The sequence below is a fragment of the Rhinolophus sinicus genome, linkage group LG09 (genome assembly GCF_036562045.2).
Source record: "Rhinolophus sinicus isolate RSC01 linkage group LG09, ASM3656204v1, whole genome shotgun sequence".
NCBI classification, from domain to species: Eukaryota; Metazoa; Chordata; class Mammalia; order Chiroptera; family Rhinolophidae; genus Rhinolophus; species Rhinolophus sinicus.
The window spans coordinates 54,664,677-54,685,831 of NC_133758.1; the positions used below are offsets into that span (position 1 = coordinate 54,664,677).

At 36.1% G+C, this 21,155-nt stretch overlaps 1 protein-coding gene across 8 annotated transcripts in view; it reads left to right on the plus strand.

Moving 5' to 3' along the window:
• The window catches only part of CEP192 (centrosomal protein 192), a 165,200-nt gene that overhangs the window by 120,877 nt on the left and 23,168 nt on the right, over positions 1-21,155 (plus strand). For 6 of the 8 annotated variants that reach the window (XM_074340409.1, XM_074340406.1, XM_074340407.1 and 3 more), the window contains 10 exons: positions 3,152-3,242; positions 3,401-3,577; positions 7,048-7,308; positions 7,559-7,674; positions 9,999-10,108; positions 13,328-13,478; positions 17,714-17,892; positions 18,520-18,643; positions 20,146-20,251; positions 20,703-20,907. In XM_074340409.1, coding sequence (XP_074196510.1) covers positions 3,152-3,242; positions 3,401-3,577; positions 7,048-7,308; positions 7,559-7,674; positions 9,999-10,108; positions 13,328-13,478; positions 17,714-17,892; positions 18,520-18,643; positions 20,146-20,251; positions 20,703-20,907 — 1,520 coding nt within the window. Of the gene's footprint in view, positions 1-3,151; positions 3,243-3,400; positions 3,578-7,047; positions 7,309-7,558; positions 7,675-9,998; positions 10,109-13,327; positions 13,479-17,713; positions 17,893-18,519; positions 18,644-20,145; positions 20,252-20,702; positions 20,908-21,155 lie in introns of those variants that run through there. The other 2 variants (XM_074340411.1, XM_074340414.1) reach the window with 2 other exon arrangements.

Consider the following 21,155-nt stretch of genomic DNA (forward strand, 5'->3'; position numbering starts at 1 on the left):
CAGAACAACAAAGAAAAAACCAAATACATTCACATGTAAAAACAACCGATAACCCACACTCAACACAGGCAAAAATATCAATGATATGAAAACAAAACAAAACAAAACAATAAAAGCAGCGCCAGTCTTGGCTTAAGCCCACCAAGTAATCTCCAGGTTGTCCTCTGCTGTACCAAAGAGTCCTCTGCGTATTGTGCAGGCAGAGCCGGTGTCCTGGTGCCCAGAGTGACCTTGGGACTGCAGATTTAGATGAGTGGGGCTGAGGGGTCTGGATGGTAGTTTCTACAAAGTCAGTGCAGTTTCTGCTCTTGCCTGCTCATATGCACACTGAGAGTAACACCACCAGCCCTGTGCCCAGTTCTCCTGAGTCTTAGGGCACTTCTTATGTGTGTGTGTGTGTGTGTGTGTGTATGTGGCAGGTGGGAGATTTCTGAGCTGCTAAAAGCCCAGAGCTGTGTCTGCTGCTTACTGCTGATCCCTGGGTGTGTCTCTGCAGTTGTAATTGCCCTGCCCTAGGCAGGCCAGAAAGGGTGGGGGCTGGGGATGGAGGGGTCTTCTGTCTCCCAGCCCAGCAAAAATCGTACTCTTCCCAGCCTCTTCCCTGGGTCAGAGCTGCAAGCAGGTCTTCCGAGAGCCTGAGCACTAGGGCTCTTCTGTAATCTGACAGTACTCCTCATTTCTGGGGCCACTTTAAGTCTCTGGAAGGGCGGGGGTAAGATTGGGAGAGTGGGGGGAGGGGCCCAGGTATGGAGTTTGTGTCCTTTGTCCAACCTAGGGCCCAGCTGGAGGTCTCAGCTGAGGTTACTGCCTCAAATGCTGGATATGCTGCCCTCTTGGCGGGAGAGATCAGCTGTGGGACGCCGGGAAAGAGCCCACCACCTGGCTCTTGTTGTCTCTGTGCCGTCCTGGGATCCCCTGCATCTCTGCAGCCTCGGATGCGGGCCACGTCTGCACATCTGCATATGCGGCTGCGTCTCTACTCTGCTCCCTTCCCTCTTCCCCTGCTCGCCCAATTTGCCCAGCTTCAAGTAATCCTTGCACAGGTCTCTTAGCTGTTCTGGGTGATGAGCAGAGAGTCCTTTGATGGCTTATAGTTGTCCCGTTTGTAATAAGGTCTGGAGGAGAACTCAGAAAGTCCACCTAGCTGCCGCCATTCCTATGACGTCACTTAAACTTTTTTTAAAATCAGAAATTACATAAGTTGAAAACAGGCACACTGTTTTGAACATACTTTTGGATTTGTGAGTGGCAGTTTTTCCCTAGCCCTTTCTTGCGTGAAGGGCCTTCAGGCTATCACGCCTGAGTTCTTGACTTCACTTCCTCATGGAGCTTCCTGGACTTCCTTCTAATCTAATAGATACATGTGTAAGTCCCGGCCATGCCAGTACAAGGAACTGACCCGAAAGTCTGTCGTGTCTCCTGTTTACAGGAGTTGGTTAGATGTCTTGCTTCAGCCTAGAGGAGCTTGCCAGTCCTGTGAGAACAGCTCTGCCTTAGTCAGTTGATGGTATGGTATATGATGGCTAAAAGTAGGCTTTTGTGAAAGTAACAATTCCAAAGCATTAAATGGATGTTAAACATGTTAATGCATGTACTTAGTGCAGTACCTGCCTAAATTAATGGATTTGTGTTTCTTTAGTTCTCCTCAGCCTCATCTTGGTGTCCTGCATAGAACAATAATTTTTCTCACCACAAATAACTCCTACCGTTCCTCTGTAAAGCTGTTGCAGCAGAGTTCATGATAAAGAGGTGTGGTATCTGTTTAGGAAGGAATCTTCCCATTTTCTTGCCCACTACAAAATGTCCTTGGAGGCAGACAGAGGTTGTGACTCAATAGGTGCTAGGAGAGGACTCAGAAATAGTCTGGGAGATGATTCTGCCCTACTAGGTGCCCTTCCTGTGCAGTACTTGTCTGTTCCCTACCCCACCTTGTAGAAAAAGGTGTTGTTGCAAAAGGGAGATTTGAAATGAGCTCTTCCAGAATATAGAGGAAAAATTAATGTATAATTTGAAGGGCAGTTTTCTCATTGAGTTAATGGGTTTTGCCTCAGTTGCAGATAGCAGTGGTAGTTAATAAATTAACATTATTTTTTTCTATGGTCCAAAGTGTTATTTCATTGAAAGTTGATATTTTTAGATTTCTAGGTTCTGTATTTTTCCATATATTCATTCATTCTAGTTTCTCATAAGTCTGCGTACATACTTTACCTATTTGTTGGTTAAGATTTTAGTATTTTTTTCTTATTAATTTTAGTATTTTTTTCTTATTAACTTTTATATCATAAAGGTGTTAACTGTTTCTGTTTGGTATAGTTCCTTTTTATAACTAGAAACGGAGCCCCCACCTCCCTTGGTAACTCTGCTACTTGAAAATGACAACATTTCTTTAAAAATAAAAAAATTAAAAAAATAAAACTTTTCTAAATGATTTTATTTTCCATGCAAGTTTTTCCCAGCCAATATACTTGTGGAAGGCTTTTCTCAGGTGTGCTGATAACCAAAGGTCTTAGATTTTATTCTGAGGTAAAGCTCAGCAGCTTTCCTATAAGGGGGACAGGCCATAGACCACAGCTTAAGCAATTTAATTGCCGATATTCAAAACTTGAGAAAAATGTCTGCTCATTTACTTATTCTCTAGTGAGGAGAGGATTTACGTACTTTCAAAGACTGAAGGATTTTCTTACTACCTACTTGCATTGTATCTTTTTTAAAGTCAGGTTAATTTAGTATACTGTTTAAAAGACTGCTTTGTGCAGATGAGCCTCTTAGAGTGAAAACCTGGGCAATGTTCCTGGGACCCTTTGTATAATTGAAAACTAGGTATTCGAGCTATGCATAGTATTGAATTACTGAATTGTTCATCTGAATTTTCATTGATTAATGTTTTATAAGACAGATAATACCTATACATATAGTATAAATAATAAGGGCATCTGAGGAGTTGTAATAGAGAGATTAAAACAAAAAGCTTCTCTTTTATCAGTCTTCAGCATGTTTTCAGAAATGGAGAGTTCCAGGACTGTGGAGAGACAATTCCAGGCTGCTAACATGGCATCTGCAATCAGTCATCTCTAAACATTGCAGTTGGTGTTAATTGGCTTTGTTTTTGTAATTGTAGCAATACCCATTTAAAATCTATAATTGTTTTTAGGCTTCAGAAACTAGCTTTAAGAAATAATTCTACATCTGCAGCCCAACACTTACGACTGCTTATCAGAGGACAAGATCAGGATTGCTTTCAGGTTTGTCACATGCATGGTTTTGTTCTGTTTTATCTTCTGTCTGTATCCAGAACACTTCTATATGGAAACCATTTTGTGTTTTTGAAGAGTTTGTGTTAATGGTATGTTGTGTTTGTGCTACTGCTTTGTTTTATGCAGTGATTGTGTTTAAATTGTAGCTTCAGCACACATTTGGTTCAGAAGAGCGACTAACCAATAACTGTGAGGTCAGAATTCGTCCAAAAGAAGACATTAACATCTCTGTATTATTTGCACCTACTCGATTATCTTGTATGTTGGCTAAACTAGAAATTAAACAACTTGGAATTCGATCACAGCCAGGCATTAAGTTCACAGTAAGATAATTTTACTGCTTTTTTTCCTTCCATGGAGTTTATGATGTTATAAACTATTGATTTAATATTGATAAATGATATATACTCTGCTTTTTAGAAATCAAAATATGTGCTTGCCTACATTTACAGACAAGCTAGGGAGTAATTATGTATTTTATAAAATTGTCATGTTACAAAAGCAGACACCATAGTATTTCTCTTACTAATAATCTCTTCTAATGCTTTTAAGTTTCATTTCAGTTTGAGAATTTTGAAACTTTTCAGGAACACATTTTTTGGCAAATCCTGAACAAACTGTTTAAGGTACTCTCTTTCCAAGTAAATTTTATTCATTCAATTCAATATATCTATTGACACCATATGCCAGACTCTATTTCGGATACTAGAAGTACAAAGACAGGAGTTTTTATATTTTGTTTCTTCCCACCATAATTTTTAAAAAAGATTTCAAGTCATTTATTTAGATACGTTCAGAGCATTAAGAAACAAAAGTGATAAATCATTGAGAAAAGGAACATGAAACTCAAGCTCTATTAAAGTGCATACCTTAAAAATGCACAGTTATTTGGCAGTGGGGCTGGGACTAAAATTTTGGTTCATTTCCTAGTGTCAAAAAGTGAGTGTGATAAATTACAAGATTAACAATACCTAAAAGGTTTTTTTAAAAAATTAGATGTTTATGATAAATCCAGATTTATTTGATGCTGGAGCTTCACATATTCTCTCTGGAGCTCCCGGTTGGCCTTATGCGCTACAGTGGGCAAAATTGTTCAAAGATGTTAATGGCCATTTTTAGAACTAACATCTTTACACGTAAGTCCAGGACACAAGGCAGAGTACTACATACTCTGATGACCTGGTTTCAAGTAAGGATCAAGTGGTTTGTGGAGAAGATTAAATGGGCTGTATCTTTCAGACTGTCCTGAATATATTTTGATTAGTTTCAGGCTTACTAGCCAAGATTTTGAGGTTATTCCTAAGTAAGAATCTCTGGAAAACTAATGATTCTCTGGTGGTTTAGGGCAGAACCATTTGATTTCGTAGTCAACCAAGCAGAAATTCGGGTTGATGCCATCTTAAGACAAACCAGGATCCTGGTGGGAGTCCTGCCATCTGTCTTCTCCCACATGTGGGCTGAACAAGACCTGAAGTGCACAGAGTATGGCTCTTATCTCACAGGACTTAGACCATTAAGTTTGATGTATCTTTGTGGAGATAAGTAGCCTGGTACAGTGGTGGAAGAGCACTTAACTCTAGGGATGAGAGAACCCGAAATAGCCCTGCCTCTGTTCTTTACACTCACCCTGGATCAGTCATTTCACTTGCACATGCTTCATTCCTTTATCTGAAATGCAATTGTTACCTCAACTTCCTGGTGTGGTTCTGAGGAACAAATGAAATTATCTATGCTTTGTATACCATAAAGTATGATGGGAACTACAATAAAAATGTATGTATTGCATGGTGAGTATATGCCAGGCACTACTCTTAATTATTCCATGGATTATCACATTTTACTTCAAAACAACTTCTGAGATCATACTACTATCTCCATTTTCCATATGTGGACACTGAGGCCTAGAGCGATGCCTGCCTGTGGGCGTGTACTTTACACACCAGTACTTGATCCAGGATGGGTTCACATTCAGGCTACCTGACTACAGAGCCCACATATCTGTTGTGCAGGCTCTAGGTGTTCATACCACCTCTCTGTTTTCTAGTGCTTTAGAGCAGAATTGCTCACCCAGAGGGCATTTAACCCTCCAGGGGACATTTGGCAATTTCTGGAGACATTTTTGGTTGTCATAACTGGGGGGGGGGGGGGGGAAGAGGTGCTATTGGCATCTAGTGGGTAGAGGTAGAGGCCAGGGATGAGGCTAAACACCCTACAATGCACAGGGTGGCCTCCACCACGACGAGTGATCCGACTCAAACTGTCCACAGTGCTGAGGGTAAGGAATCCTGCTCTGAACGGTAGTTTTTCCCATTCAATCTTTTGATTTATTAGCATTAGTCAGATTACGTTTAATTCTTCTTAACCTTTTACTCAGTAGTAGTTTGTGATTCCTTAGGCTTTGAAAATATAGGAAGACTACTTATACTGAGTGTTTCTTAAACCTAACTTTTTCCTGTTGTTTTCTAGTTTCATACATAAAATTTACTTGCAAGTTTCTGTGGGAAAAGAAAAATTAGAAACACTTTTGGCTCTTGAAACTACTAGAGTTCACTCTGAATTAGGTGGGATTTATAGGCGCTTAGATCTGAAGGCCTTTAAAATGCTATGAATTTGTACTAAAAGTCAAACCAATACCAATTTATGAGAAGCCTAAATTTAAGTTTTCAAAAATTTTACTTTAAATACATAACACAGCTCAAACTATTAATGTTTTCAAGTTTATAAGGAATTCTTTGTAACATATTTAAAAATGATCTTAATTAGGAATGAAAGATCATTTTTAAAGGTGTGTATTTTAAAGGGTATGAAAAGTTTGTTTTCTAACAGGATACCTATTTTCCTACATTCTTATTTATAGAGTCTGTTCTGTGAGTCCTTATTTCTTGGTAGTGCTGAGCCCTGTGGAAGCAGCCTGGCTCAGCGAAGGCACTAGTCAGCACCTACAGTCTGCCTCTAGTCCGCACCCCTGCCCCCAGCGTGTTTGTCCTCTAACAGCTTGGCTTCTGTTTGGCCCCTTGGCATGTTTCTCTCTGACTCTACTAGACTAAAAGCTGACAGGATTATATGACAATACACTTTTCATCCAAAACATTTCATTTAAAAAATTCAGAATTACTATAAAGTTGAAAAAAATTATACGGTGAACTCACATACCCTGCCACTTAGATGCTACAATTAATATTTTGCGGTATTTCTTTTATCACATATCTAACCATCAAAATTCATGTACTTTTTATGCATTTCAAGGTAAATAACAAATGTACATTTCGCTCTAAACACTTCTTAAGTAAGCATATCTATACTGTACTAATCTTTATTCCTTTATTATCTAAGTGTAACTTTATAACAATGAAATAACAATTTTAGCATATTGGAAGGAAAATAATTTTGCAGCTCTATAATTTGTTTTTCTCTTAAGACAGAGACTTTAATGCTGGACTGGAAGTGGGATAACTTCTAGCCAAAGTACATAAAGAATAATAATTTTAATTGTATTAAATCTGTATGTATTTTCTTCACTGACCATAATTTATTTAATCTGCTTTTAGCTAACATAAAAATAATTTTGGAGTTACACATATATAAGTGTGTATGTGTGTGTGTGTGTGTATATATATATATAATGTTAGATAAGACCCGGTCTTATATTATAGTAAAATAAGACTGGGTCTTATATTAATTTTTCCTCCGAAAGACGCATTAGAGCTGATTATCCGGCTAGATCTTATTTTCACGGAAACATGATATATATAGATATTGATACTTTCTTTTTTGTGTGTGTGTGTGCTTTCAGATACCTTTGTCTGGATATGGAGGAACAAGTAATCTTATTTTGGAAGATGTTAAAAAATTATCTGACAGTTACATGGTAACAGTGAATGACTTAATACCTGGCAAAGAAAGTAGAGTTGTGTTTTCTGTTCGTAACACTGGCTCTCGGGCAGCTTTTGTTAAAGCAGTAGGTTTTAAGGATTCTCAGAAAAAAGTTTTCCTGGATCCTAAAGTATTAAGGATTTTCCCCGATAAATTTGTGCTCAAGGAAAAAACACAAGAAGTAAGTATAAAAATCTCTGCACTAAAAATGTAAACTTAATTTTTAGGTTAAATCAATAACTGTATTTTATGTCTAAAAACTAAAATAATATTTGAAATGTATAAGGAATAGACATACTTATCTTCTTGGAAATGCTATACATATGCATTCATGTCTATAGTGACTGTTAGTCTCATATGACAGTTTATTCAGAATAAAATAACTTATTAAAATATTTAATATTTATTTTTGACTTTTTTCTTGGCATCAGGTTGTTACTATAATATATAATCCATCAGAAAGAGAGAGCAATTACAAAACTGCAACAGAACTGTCAACCATATACTTCTTTGGTGGAGATGAAATTTCAAGACAGCAGTACCGAAGGTAAGTAACTTATATCATCAGATGGTATTGGGAACTCAGATAGTATTCAGTAGAAATAATGAAGGCTTAAAAAATGGTTTGGGATTTGGAATTTATAGAACATGTTTCACTGCTTATCTTAGTGAACTGGTAGATGAAAAAGTGTTGGTAAAATTTGTGCAGCCGATAAGCTACCATAATGTGAGGAAACAATGCCTGTAGGAAACTCATCTGTATTTTCAATGTGCCACCTTTTCTGGACATTGTATTGTGCCTCTTCTCCTTTACTCAAATACTGTAGGAGCTTCAGACTTCATACCAGTAATAGGATCATCTTTGTGTGACGGTAGATCGATTTCAGAAAAGATTTAAGAACTAATGAAAGAGTATATTGTCTAAACACACCTGGCTTATTTGGAGTATTTCTGGGAATGTTGTGAATTATTTCAAAGGATCAAGTTGTATTTTTAAAATGTTATAGGATGTTTAAATTGGCTAGCTACTTAAAACATGTACTTTTGGAAAACTTGGTACATCTAGTTTAAATATAGTTTAATATGCTGAAGTGTCAAATTTAGGTGTTTAGGTATGATTTAAACATAATTAACATTCTTGTATGTTAAATTCAGAGTATTTATATTTTAAAATTTTGTTTCCTCGCCTAGAAGACCTGAATATAAAATAAATGTGAAATTCACAATGTTTCATCTGTTAGTAGGAAATCATTAACTCCCAGAAGGGGAGGGGTATATGCATATACCAGTCTTCTTCCTTTGTGCTCTGCTGTTTTATTCTGATGTATAATGTAGGAAATTTTGTTTTGTTTTTAATCTGTTGAGGATTATTGGAATGTTTAAAAAGAGAGAGCTTAGTGATAAATTGCTACATGATGTTAGAACATACCCAGTGTATGTAAAGAGCTCAACTTTGAAAATGTTTTTTTCTCAAGCAAGTATTTTAGAAATAGAAACTGACATTTGGAGAAATTAGATTACCAGGTTTGGGTTTGTTTGTTTGTTTTTCCCCTTTCTTTCTACTGGGATATAGAAGTTGGGGTATTGTTTTAGAACCCCTCTTTGCCACAGATTTAGGGTAATGAGATTTCTTTTGTTTCTGAACATCTGAGTATTGCAGAGGAATTTACATTCAGTTTCACACCTTAAAGAGTCTCTAGAAGAGACCAGATAAACATAGTTATATAGTAATTTAAATGTCTCCCTTTGATGTCTCATATACATCATTTTATTGGCATATTCTTTTTTTTAAATTAAAATTTATTGGGGTGACAATTGTTAGTAAAATTACACAGATTTCAGGTGTACAATTCTGTATTACATCATCTATAAATCCCATTGTGTGTTCACCACCCAGAGTCAGTTCTTCTATCACCATATATTTGATCCCCCTTACCCTCATCTACCCCCTCCCCCCGGCATATTCTTTTTATTCTAACTGTGACCAAATTATCACAAATAATGAGAATGTAAGACCTGAAAAAAATCTAATTTTATTCTTTCTACTCTTATATTAGGGAGTTCTTGTTTTGATGTTAATATTTAACTGAAACTGATGTACTACCACGTATAACTTTTAAAACAACTTCCAAAACAGGTTTTCTTTTTAAAGTTACTTATATTAGGATTTAAAACATGAGGTTTATGTACTAATACAAAGGTGTGACAGTTAAGTTCACGAACTCATCCTAGCCAAAGTGCTACATACCTCATTGCTGAATATCACTACAGTCACCTTTGAAGTGTTCCCTTTGGGAAGTTAATGCACCAAAGCCAGCGTCTGTCTAGTCCACCCTTCAGAGCAATTTTGGAACTCTTTTTCTGGAATGACCATCAAAGCTGTAGTCATATTACCCTCGATGTTCTGAATGTCATCAAAATGCCTTCCTTTCAACATTTCCGTTATCTTAGGGTAAACAGAGAAGTCATTGGAGGCCACATCAGGTGAGTAGGGAGGGTTGCAATACAGTTACTTGTTTACTGGCTAAAACCTCCCTCACAGACAGTGCCATGTGAGTTGGTGCATTGTCGTGATGCAAGAGCCATGAATTGTTGGCAAAAAGTTCAGGTCGTTTTCGTCTAACATTTTTATGGAGCCTTTTCAGCACTTTCAAATAGTAAACTTAGTAAACTGTCTAGTTGATGCAACTTCATAATGAATAATCCCTCTGACATGAAAAAAAGGTTAGCAACATCATTGCAACAAGTTCGTGAATTTAATTGTCAGACCTGGTATATCATGGTCTTCATGGAATTTGCCAAATACGCTAATAAAAATCTAAGGTCATTGTATATGTAAAACCACTTTTCAATAAAAATCTCTCCTGGCAGAGCTCTGTTGTATAAACCCGGGATTCTAGAGCAGATACTTCCAGAGAATAGTGTGCTGCAGAACATTGATTTTACTGAAGCATTTCAAGATGAACTACTAGTAACTGAAGGTAAGAATTTCAACATGTCTTAAACCTTTTGGGTCATTTATAAGTCCAGTGATGTGACATAAGGAGGAAGAGTATTAGTTTGGATATGGCATCAGACTGAGTTTGAGCCACAGTTCTATATGACTTTGGACAAATTACATCACTGAAATTTAGTTTTCTTATCTGTTAAATGAGAAGAATAATAATATCTAACTTCTCATCCATACAAAAGTATTGTGAAGATAAAATGAAGAACTTTGCTTGTAAATGTTAGATATTATTAATAAATTATTGCACCGATTCTGTGTGTAGACTTTTAAACAGGAGGAGGAGAATGGTTATTATTAAACTCAAATTAATTACTATTTAAGATTTAATGATTGCAAACTTGCACCGATTTTGAGATTTTTTGTGCCTACTGTATGGTTATGGAAGATGTGATAGTGGCAAAAAAATCCAAAGTAGACAGTGGTTGAGTAACTCTAACTTAGATGGTTAGCCCAATTTGAGCTAAACAATTCAAGTATTGGACGGTGTTTATTACTAATACAAAAGATAGGTATTCAGACACATGTACTGTGTAAAAACGTACAAAATTTCACCACAGTATTGTCTATAATAGCAAGAAGTTAGAAGTAACGTAAATGCCCAAGAGTAGGGGGTTTAATTATTCAGTATAATTTTTTGAAGCTATTAAAACCATGATGTGATTCTATAGTAATGACATGGACAGCTCTTCATTTATTAAGAAAAAAAATTTAATTTGCATAAGATTTCATTTTGGTATAAAAATAATTTACTGTATTCATGTATAGCTGCATAGGTAAAGTTGCAGGAGTGTACACACCAAAACATTAACAGTGGTTATGTTTGGTGGTAGAATTTCAGGTGATAGTGTTTTTTCCCCTCTATTTTTGTTTTCTAGTTTTTAAATGATGAAATGTATATTGTTTCTAAAATATGAAATAATAAAGGGAAAGGATACTTATGCCTATGCAGAGATGATTTAGACTATGTGATCTTTTTAGTAATTAGGAGTCTAGATCATCTGCTCAATGGGAAGGTAGTAGTGGGGGTTAGTTAAAAATAATGAAGATTTGAAATGGATCTTGTGAGCAGTGTGTTAAAGGAGCAGAATATGGGAAGAACCTTGGATTTGGAGTTGAAACTCAAGGCACATCTCTGCCACTTCAGCTCCTTTGAGCTTCACCTTCCTTATCTTCCTCACAAGAAAGATCCCAATAAAAGAGTTAAACTGTACTATGCTACAGTAGGTAGAACACAAGCACTTAGTAACATATTGCAACAGTAGTGAAGACTGATTGGCAGGTAGCCTGACTTTGTAACCATTCAGAGCTTGGCACATTTTCATGATTCCCTCAGCAACATTTCATTCATTGATTTAATGGGCATGTATGGAGAGTACAGGGTGCCAATCTATAGTGGTAAAAGATGCAGTGCTTGCCCTTTATGGGCTTACAGGCTCAGGAGAAGACAGATGATTAAGGTACGGTGTGAAAAGTGCTATGATAGAGCTATGTTTAGGAATCTGGGAGAGCACAAAAGAGTACCTACTTAGGATGAGGAATCTTGAAGAATGAGGAGTTGACAAGGTGGAGAAGATGGGGGCCAGAGTGGGCAAGGATATTTAAGGGAGAGGGAGCTGCATGTACAGAATTCAACAAATGTGTTATATTAAGGGTCATGTTTATAAACCCAACGAAGAGATAAGTAACCTGCTGAGATCACCCATCTAAGATAGGGTTGAGTTGGGATTTCAGGAGGTCTTTGGGATGCCAGTTTCTACCTGAAAGGATACTGGATTCCTCAAGATGGTATATTTATCATCCAGATGAAGGGAGGAAACAATCCCACTTTACTTTTTGTTAGTATTGTAGATCACCTGTGAGAATGTTGCTGTTGAATTTCTATACGAGTATTTTGAATAACATTAGTTTGAGCATATTACTATTACCAGTATTTATAATCTCACTTTTGCAAAATGTATAATTACTGGCAAATATTTTCACAGTTGATTTAAACTTTTAGAGTCAGATGTCTTAGTTATTGTAAATTTCAACTTATACTTACTGCGTTTTAAAATTTCCATTTATATACACAATGGAATACTATTCGGCGGTAAGAAGATGAAATAGGACCATTTGTGACAACATGGATGGATCTTGAGAATATAATGCTAAGCGAAATAAGTCAGACAGAAAAAGCAGAGAACCGTATGATTTCACTGATATGTGGTATATGAATCAAAAACGACAAAAGAACAAGACAAACAAATGAGAAACAAAAACTCATAGACAGACAATAGTTTAGCGGTAACCCAGAGGGTAAGGGGGGATGGGAGTGGTAGATGAGGGTAAGGGGGATCAAATATATGGTGATGGAAGGAGAACTGACTCTGGGTGGTGAACACACAATGTGATTTATAGATGATATAATACAGAATTGTACACCTATAATCTATGTAACTTGACTAACAATTGTCACCGCAATAAACTTTAATTTAAAAAAATTTCCATTTAAAAATATAATTTTAATATCTGTTTTTATAAATAGATATGATAGTGTTCTATAAAATGTGTTGTACATAAAAATTCAGGTGGACTAATCTAGAGAGGTTAACTTCCAGCACTATTTTATTAATCTACAATATTTAATTAATATTGCCTGGTTTCTATATTTGCTGAAGTTAAATGTCTGTGAGACTGCCACTTACAAATTGTGTACTCTTAACCTCCTTTGTGCTTTAGATTCCTCATCTTTGGTATGGAGATAATAATGCCTACCTCAAAGAGTTGTGAAAACCAACTAGGTTAATATATGCAAAGGGATAAGAACAGTGCCTGGCCCACAGTAAGCTTTATATAAATGTGCCACATCTTTAAAAACATTCTGGTTTAATGCTCACAACAATCCATGAGATAGATTGTTACTCCATACTGTACTTAAAGAGACTAAAACTTAGAGAGGTTAGGTTGTCAGACGTTACAGAGCAAACGATTGGCAAGGTTGTAGTTCAAATCCAAGGCCAGAGCCTGAGCTGCTAATCGTTGATAACGAACTGCCTAAAATTTCATGCTAGTCAATAGTATTAAAAATCAAAATGTCACCTACCCCCAACCTAAGAAAGTAGTATTTTGTGGCTGTAGACATAAAAATTTATGTTATTTTGTGATGTGATTATGTGGATTCACATATTTGAAACATTATTTTCTATTTCAGTGTATGATCTTCCCCAACGGTCTAATGATGTTCAACTCTTTTATGGAAACATGCGTAAAATTATACTATCAGTAATTGGAGAATTCAGAGATTACATTTCTAGCAGAGAATTTCTTCAGCCTTCTTCCAAAGCTAACTTAGAATCTAAAAGGTAAAACAAAGCATCTGTCACCAGATTTCAAGATTATTTGATTCATAGTGTAGCTGATCTTTTCCCTGTACTTTATTATTTTTTTTGTCTCAAAGTGTTTATTTCACTTTTGGTTTAAGTTGAAATAATTTTAGATCTGCAGAAAAGTTTAAAAATATTACAGAGAACTCCCATATGCTACGTGTACTGACCTTCCCCAGTTGTTATTAATAACATTGTACCACATTTACCTATTATTCTTTATGTATATATAACTTTTTTCTGAACCAATTAAGCGTAAATTGATGACCAGTGAACCCTAAGTTTTCCTAAAAACATAGCCATTCTCCTACATGGCCACGGTAAACCCATCAAAATTAGGACATTAATATTGATACAGTCAGTACTACCATCTAGTCCACTGATTTTCCCAGTTCCCCAATAATGTCCTTTATAGTTAAATCAAACTTTCCCTTTCCTCTTTGGTCCAGAATCTATCTAATCTAAGATTGCACGTTGCATTTAGTAATTAGTCTGTCTCTTTAATCTCTTTCGAAGAACAGTTCCTTAGTCTTTCCTTATCTTTCATGACTGAGATAACACAGAGGGTTGGATTATCAAATCAGATCTACAAATCAAAGATATTCACCAGAATTAAGCTTTACTAATATTTTTAGGTGAAACATGAAGAAATCCGAATTGTTGACGGTGCTTCCTAGGTCCTTTTTGCAACCTTAATTCTCTACTCTGGGTCAAATTTATTTATTTATTTATTAGTTTCAGGTGTACAAAACAATGTCACAGTTAGACATTTACACCCCTCACAAAGTGATAACCCTCCCCTAACCTATCACCCTTTTGATATGGTAACATATAGCTGTTACAATCCCACTGACTATTCCTTATGCTGTACTCCACACCTTGTGACTATATATATATATTATATTATAGTTGACATTCATTATTATTCAGCTTCAGCTTCAGGTGTCCAGTGCTGTGGTCAGGCATCTATACCATCCCTGAGGAGGTCTCCCTAATAAGACAAGTGTCAATTGGATACCCTGCAAAATCTTTACAACATTATTGATTATATTCCCCAAACTGTCTTTTGTATCCCCCTGACAATCTTGTGGTTACCGATTGTGCTTTCTAATCCCCTCACTTTCTCCCCCATCCCCACCCCCTCTCCCATCTAGCAACCTTCAGTTTTTCCTCTATATCTCTGACACTGTTTCTGATTAGTTTGCTCATTTATTCTATTCTTTAGATTCCACATATAAGTGAGATTATATGGTGTTTGTCTTTCTCCGTCTGACTTATTTCACTTAGCATAATGTTCTCTAGGTCCATGCATATCATTGCAAATGGTAAGATTTCATTCTTTTTTATGGCTGAGTAATACTCCATTGTATAAATGTACCACAGTTTCTTAATCCAGTCATCTACCGATGGGCATTTCGGTTGTTTCCATGTCCTGTCTATTGTGAAAGCACGACAGTAAACGTAGGGATACATAAGTCTTTTCGAATTAGTGTTTTGGATTTCTCTGGATAGATACCTAAGAGTGGAACTGCTGGGTCATAAGGTGGTTCCATTTCCAGTTTTTTGAGATACCTCCATAGTGATTTCCACAGTGGCTGCACATTTAATGCAAGTTGTGCGTGGGATGTATCGCTTACACAGAAAGGGGAGCCATTTCAATCATGAAAGCTCACTATACTCTGATAATTATATAGTTTAGGTGATATTTTTGCAAACATCTATGCCACATAAATTTATAAATTTTAGATTCCTTTACCATCAACAATTATAGACAGACCGGGAATATCTTGTTAAAAACATTCTGTAGATAAGGACGCTAGTGTATTTGCTAGGAGATGTCGTTAGCAAGTTTACTAGGGGATTTGACCAAGTCATTTTTTTCCCCTAGGCATTCCATGGTTTTAAAAAAAGGAGAAAATAGGCAGCAGGTCAGCTGCTAACCCTTTTCTTACCAATAACCTTGATGTTTTCATAGAGTACAAATTATTTTGTAAAGTATTCCTCAGTTTCACTTTGTAGATTCGGAACACCACAGAAATGATGTTGTTTGTTTTCTCAGTGCATCGTCTCAGGTGTTAAACAATGCTGATTTGTCTCATTATAGAAATATTTTATCACTTAGTTAAAATGACGTTTGCCAGGTTTCTCCACTGTAAAGTTAGTTAACATCTTGTAGGGAGATAGCTGGAGATGATGAATTATCTCGTTACTTCTCAGACTTATGCACCCACAGTGATGATTGTTGCCTGAATCATACCAAATGGTGATTTCCTACTGTCATCTTTCTTTCTACATTTATCAATTGTCTATCCACTGTGAGGAAGAGATTTATTTTCCCTTTTTTATGTACTTATGTTAGGATGGACTCGTGGGTTCAGTATTAATTTTTTACTATCATTATTTGGTCTCTCAGTTTGGCTCCTTGATCCCGTTGATGGGCCCACATCATTCTTTGAGCACTTCCTTATTCAGTGGCAGAACAGGATATTCTACCCTGTTTCCCCCAAAATAAGACCTACCCCGAAATTAAGCCCCAATTAAGATCGTCAGACAGACAGACACATTTAGTTCATTATGACGATGTTCCAGAAGAAGATGACATGACTATTTGAATAAATGTAAATTGTTGTACATGAAATAATAAGACATCCCCTGAAAATGCTCCTTAATGTATCTTTTGGAGCAAAAATTAATATAAGACCCGCTCTTATTTACGGGGAAATACAGTATAAGACCTGGTCTTATTTTTGGGGAAACACAGTAGGTTCATCTTATATTTTCCCTCACCAAGTCCTAGAATAGTTGGGACTTCTTTTAGAAGTCCTGGTTCCTTTAGTAGAGAATGGTATTGAAACCAAGATATGGGTAGTAGGTGTGCTATTGCTTTTGAGATGTCATTAATTCTAAGCCCACTCAGTGGACAGAGCTAGGAAATAAATGCATTTATATATAAATCCATATGTGTCCATATCTGTTTATAAATATGTTAAAACCAGGAGTTAACACTGATACTCCAATTCTAATCTAACAATACGGTGTATTTTTTTCTTCCTTTCTCTAATTGTACCTTTTTTTCTCCAATACTGAGAATCCTGGCCCTATTGCCTCAATATGTTTAAATTTTACTCCATCCTCCTGTTTTTAATCAATCTTCTCATCACGTGGGCTGTCTTCCTCGGCCCATATTGCCTGAAAGTTCTCTGCAAGTCCCGGTGCCACCAACTGAGAGCTCACTGCTGACTCATATCCCCCTTCCACCCCCATCACCCCAGTGCTCTAGCTCGTGCCAGATTGCTTTTTATTCCCTATACTTGTAATGTTAATTTTCTTCTAAGATAGTCAGTCAAAGGAAGAATTAAAGCTAGTAGTTACATATATTAAAAATTACCTTGAAAATCACTTATTGTGAGGAACTGGTTCTTAGAAAGCTAAAAAGCCAAGAATCAACTTTTTTTATTTTTAAAAATTATTTCTGACTTTTGACTGGTGCCTCCATTATTTCTCTGGGGTAGTAGAAGTCTGTTTTGAAAATGAGGAATGAGAGGGCAGTAAGTAAGAGTGAAGAGAGATTTCTCTGTCTGCTGAGTGGTGACTTGAAATAAAGATGTTTCACTGTAGGGTAGGAGAATGTGGGTACGGCACAGTTGAACTTCAGTTAAGTCATGTGCTTCCATGATTATAAAATTTATTGGAATTACAATTTTTTGTAATCTAAGGCTTATTAGAAAACACTGTTTCCAAACTTAATAAAAATTTCTTAAACTTTATTGGCATTTTTTACCATGATATTTCTCCCAGAAGACTTTCTTGTTTTAAAGTTTTTTGGTGTTAGCATCATGAAACCAGTTATTGTGTCGTTAAAGATACAGTAAGAGTTTCATTGTTTTTTTTCTTTTAATTCTTAATATTGGGTAATTTTCTAGTACATTCTTTTAAGAGATCTTAGATGGCATTCAGAAGTCAAGGCATGAAAGAAATTAAATAATTGAGTATTTAATTAAAGATTAGCATTATAATAATTAACCTGCACTGTACTTTCTTTTTTGTACATTAAGAATACACAATGTGAAGGATTTTTATTCACTGAAACATACACAGTATGTAATGTACTTTTAGTTTTAATTTTATCTAAATGTTTTTAGATTTATGAAGAATTAATATAAAACATGACAATCTAGCTTTTTACCATTTTTAATTTTTTTTGCTTTCTGTAGTGAAGCTGATAGTCCTGGGAAACATGGTGGAAATGTTTCTTTGGATGTTTTACCAGTTAAAGGTCCTCAGAGTTCTCCACTCCTTTCACAAGCTGTTCACCCACCTCAAGATAAATCATCCTCTGAAGAAATGTGGACTGTTCAACCTGCACACTTGATTTTGGTAGCCCCTTCTACTTGTGAGTATGTCAACAACGACACGACAGGAATTCACTCTGAAACCTGGAGCTATACTTACTCTCTACCCATAGCTTATCTAGGATATATACTTGGACTTGATGCAAACGTGACCAGTGGCTTTCACAGATCCTCCTCTCATCTATTAGAGACCTAAATCAGATTTGACCAGAGCGTTGTTCTGACACAAGGCTATGGTCCTCGGTCCACATTCCCAGTTCCCTGTATGGCAGAGCCACTCATGATCCATGGTCCCTTCCTCCCACCACATACTCTGCCCCAGAGAATTCATTTGGCACTCTTTTACCCTTAACATTGATATAGTTGGTTCAGAGTAGGAACAAATCTGGTACCTCTATGTATGTGCTTAAGCTAAGACCAGGTGGTAACAATTTCCAGATTTCCTTTTTTTTCTATGCCTTTGTCAGAATTGAACTTTGATTAGTATCTTTGTAGTTTAGATGGTCTTGCTTGACCAGAAATTTGAAATTCCTGTAACTGGGCAATTGAGAAAGCAAAATGAGCTGGTTTACTAGTGTACTTATATAGGATTTATTTTTACTGTTTATTAATTTTGTTTTTTTCACTAATGCTATATAAATGTAAGTAACATTTATCTAATATAATAGGTGATCTGGCAAAAACTGGACGTTTCCAGATTTTAAATAATTCTGTTAGGTTACTGAAATTTGAGCTGTACTGGCCAGCACATTGCCTTACAGTAACACCACAACATGGATTTATCGAGCCAGAGTAAGTATGACTTCTCTTGCCTTTGGGTATTATTCAGATGCTAGGATGGTGACTTTTTAAGGCTCAAATAATATGCCATTTTAATTTATTCAGTAGAATTTTGCTGTGTGCTGACTCTGTACAGAGCTCCAGGGTGGTACAGTGAGTTCAAGACTCGTGCTGCTTTGTGGAATAAAGACCATGTCAACAACCAATTGTAGTAGGTAGCCTACAAGCGTCAAGAAAAACATGTGAGATGGAAGAGAGTTCCTGGATAATTATATAGTGGAAGACATCGGAATGTTATCTGACATATTACTCTTGCTTACAAAGCCAGGAATACAGTTGGGCCTGTGATGAGGGGTGTTGGTCTCTAAAGCCCAGATGACTCTGCCTTTCCTTTTACCTTGAGTCTGGCTTATCCTACTGGTTTTATCTAAAGATCATTTATAGACAAAGATTTCAGACTTATTATGTCTGAGCCATAACATAGCTCGCCGTTTTCTGCAAAGAATATTCTATGATAGAAGGAAGTCTTTTAGGGCCTAATGTTGATAAGCAGCTACCCTCTATATGCAACTTAATTATTGATAGGAGGTAAAGCCACAGCTCTGCAGCTCTTCAGGGACTTTAACTGTGTTGACACAAAATATTCATGTCTGAAAGTTGCTTCATATTTAGGAATAGCAACTTTGCAGAAGAGCAACATGAAGTTTATTTACTTTTGAAAAATGAAGGAATAGTATGCATTTTAGTAGAGTTTACTTGACTTAAGACTGAGGTAAGTAAGGTATGGTTAGGGACACTCCAGAGAAACATTCCTAGGACCAAAGCATTCAATTTAATATTTAAAATTAATGGTTGAAAATTTAGGGAAATGATAGGACAGGTTGTTCACAAATAACTTTTTTCATTGTCCTACATATTTAGCTGTTAGCAATAGAAAATAATCTTGCTCTGCCATTTTTGACATGTGTGTACTGAAATAGCTTTTGTAACTGGTGATTTAAGTCACAAATCTGATTACATCGTCCACACTTTAAAGTCTTCTTTGATATCTCATAGCTCTTGAAGAGGAAATTTTAGCAAATGGGTGAAGCAGTCTTTTTTCATTCCTTTTCTGTCACCTCTCTTTTCTTCCAGTTTTCTCCCTACCTATTACATTTTCTTTGTACTGTGACAGTATCATTTTTTATTATCAAGTGGCTCAGAGCTTTTGTAGTATTGGTCTTTTGCTCTAGAAATTTGTATTTTGAATTTCTTTTTAAATGGTATTTCTATGGTATGATCTGTTTTCAGTTTTGCCCTTAGGTTCATGGGTTCATGTCACTCATCTTTTTGTTAGCCGCTGAGTTGTGGATTGATTGAAAATCAGATGTATGTGGGAGCTCACCTCTGTTCTCTGCTCTTTGTGAGCAGTAAGGAAATTGGTTATTGATAGAACAGTATTTATAACTCTTGTGGTTATTGCTATTAAAGTATCAGATATTCTTGGTTTTCATTATTCAATCCTTTTTTTTAAGGAGTAAGCTACAAATTCTTGTGAGTCCTAATTCTTCCTTATCCACAAAACATTCAATGTTCCCATGGAGTGGTTTGATCTATATACACTGTGACAATGGACAAAAGGTACTTTATAAAGGGCTTTTTTTCTTTTAGCAACATTTCTCATTGTAGTTTTAAGTGTCATCATCCTTATTAGCACTTATATTTCCGAAATCAAATAAAGGTGTCTGTTCTTTCAGCCCAACTAGACTTATTTAAATATAGATTTAGTACAGAGATTTTCCATTAGTGATCTGAGCAGTTCTCCTGGGTGGGGCAAGAGTGAAGAGTGAGGCCTATAAGCCGTTATTAATTTGCAAAATTTGCTTTGAAAAAAATAAGGGAGTTTGGGAAGAGGGGATAAAGATAAAGTTAGAGATTTACTTTGAGATCCGAATAAACTTTAATTTCTAAATTTATCAGTGTTTTCATTGGTTTGGCTTTACTTTTCTTTACCATGACTTAAAAATAGTAGCTACATTTTAAAAATGATAGCTGCATTTGTGTCTTAATGTCTTTATTTGGATCATTTCAGAAAATTGTGAAAGTTCAAATTCGAGAAGACTTGACCCAAGAAGAACTTCTCACTCGTTTGGCCTCCAGCCCATTTAGCATCCCTTCTCCAGCTGAACCTTCCTCTAGTCATCTGGTAAAACCAATGACAAAACCACCTTCCACAAAAGTTGAGATAAGAAACAAGACTGTTACTTTTTCTACAACAGAACCTGGTGAAACTTCAGGTATCGTGTCACAAGATTATTTAATTCAAATGGCTCCTGACATTGAGTTTAATGCTCTTTTCTTTGTTAACCGTATATTCGTGGTAGGTTTAAAATGTTACCCCCTTACTTCAGGATGAAATCAAGTAGTCATTGGCAATTTTTTCAATGATTACCTGGATTTGGGGGAGCTTAAAAATTGTAAACTTTAAAATCCAGGCGTTTAACAAATCTGTGTATTCCTGTAGTTTTAGATCTTTTGGGTGAGA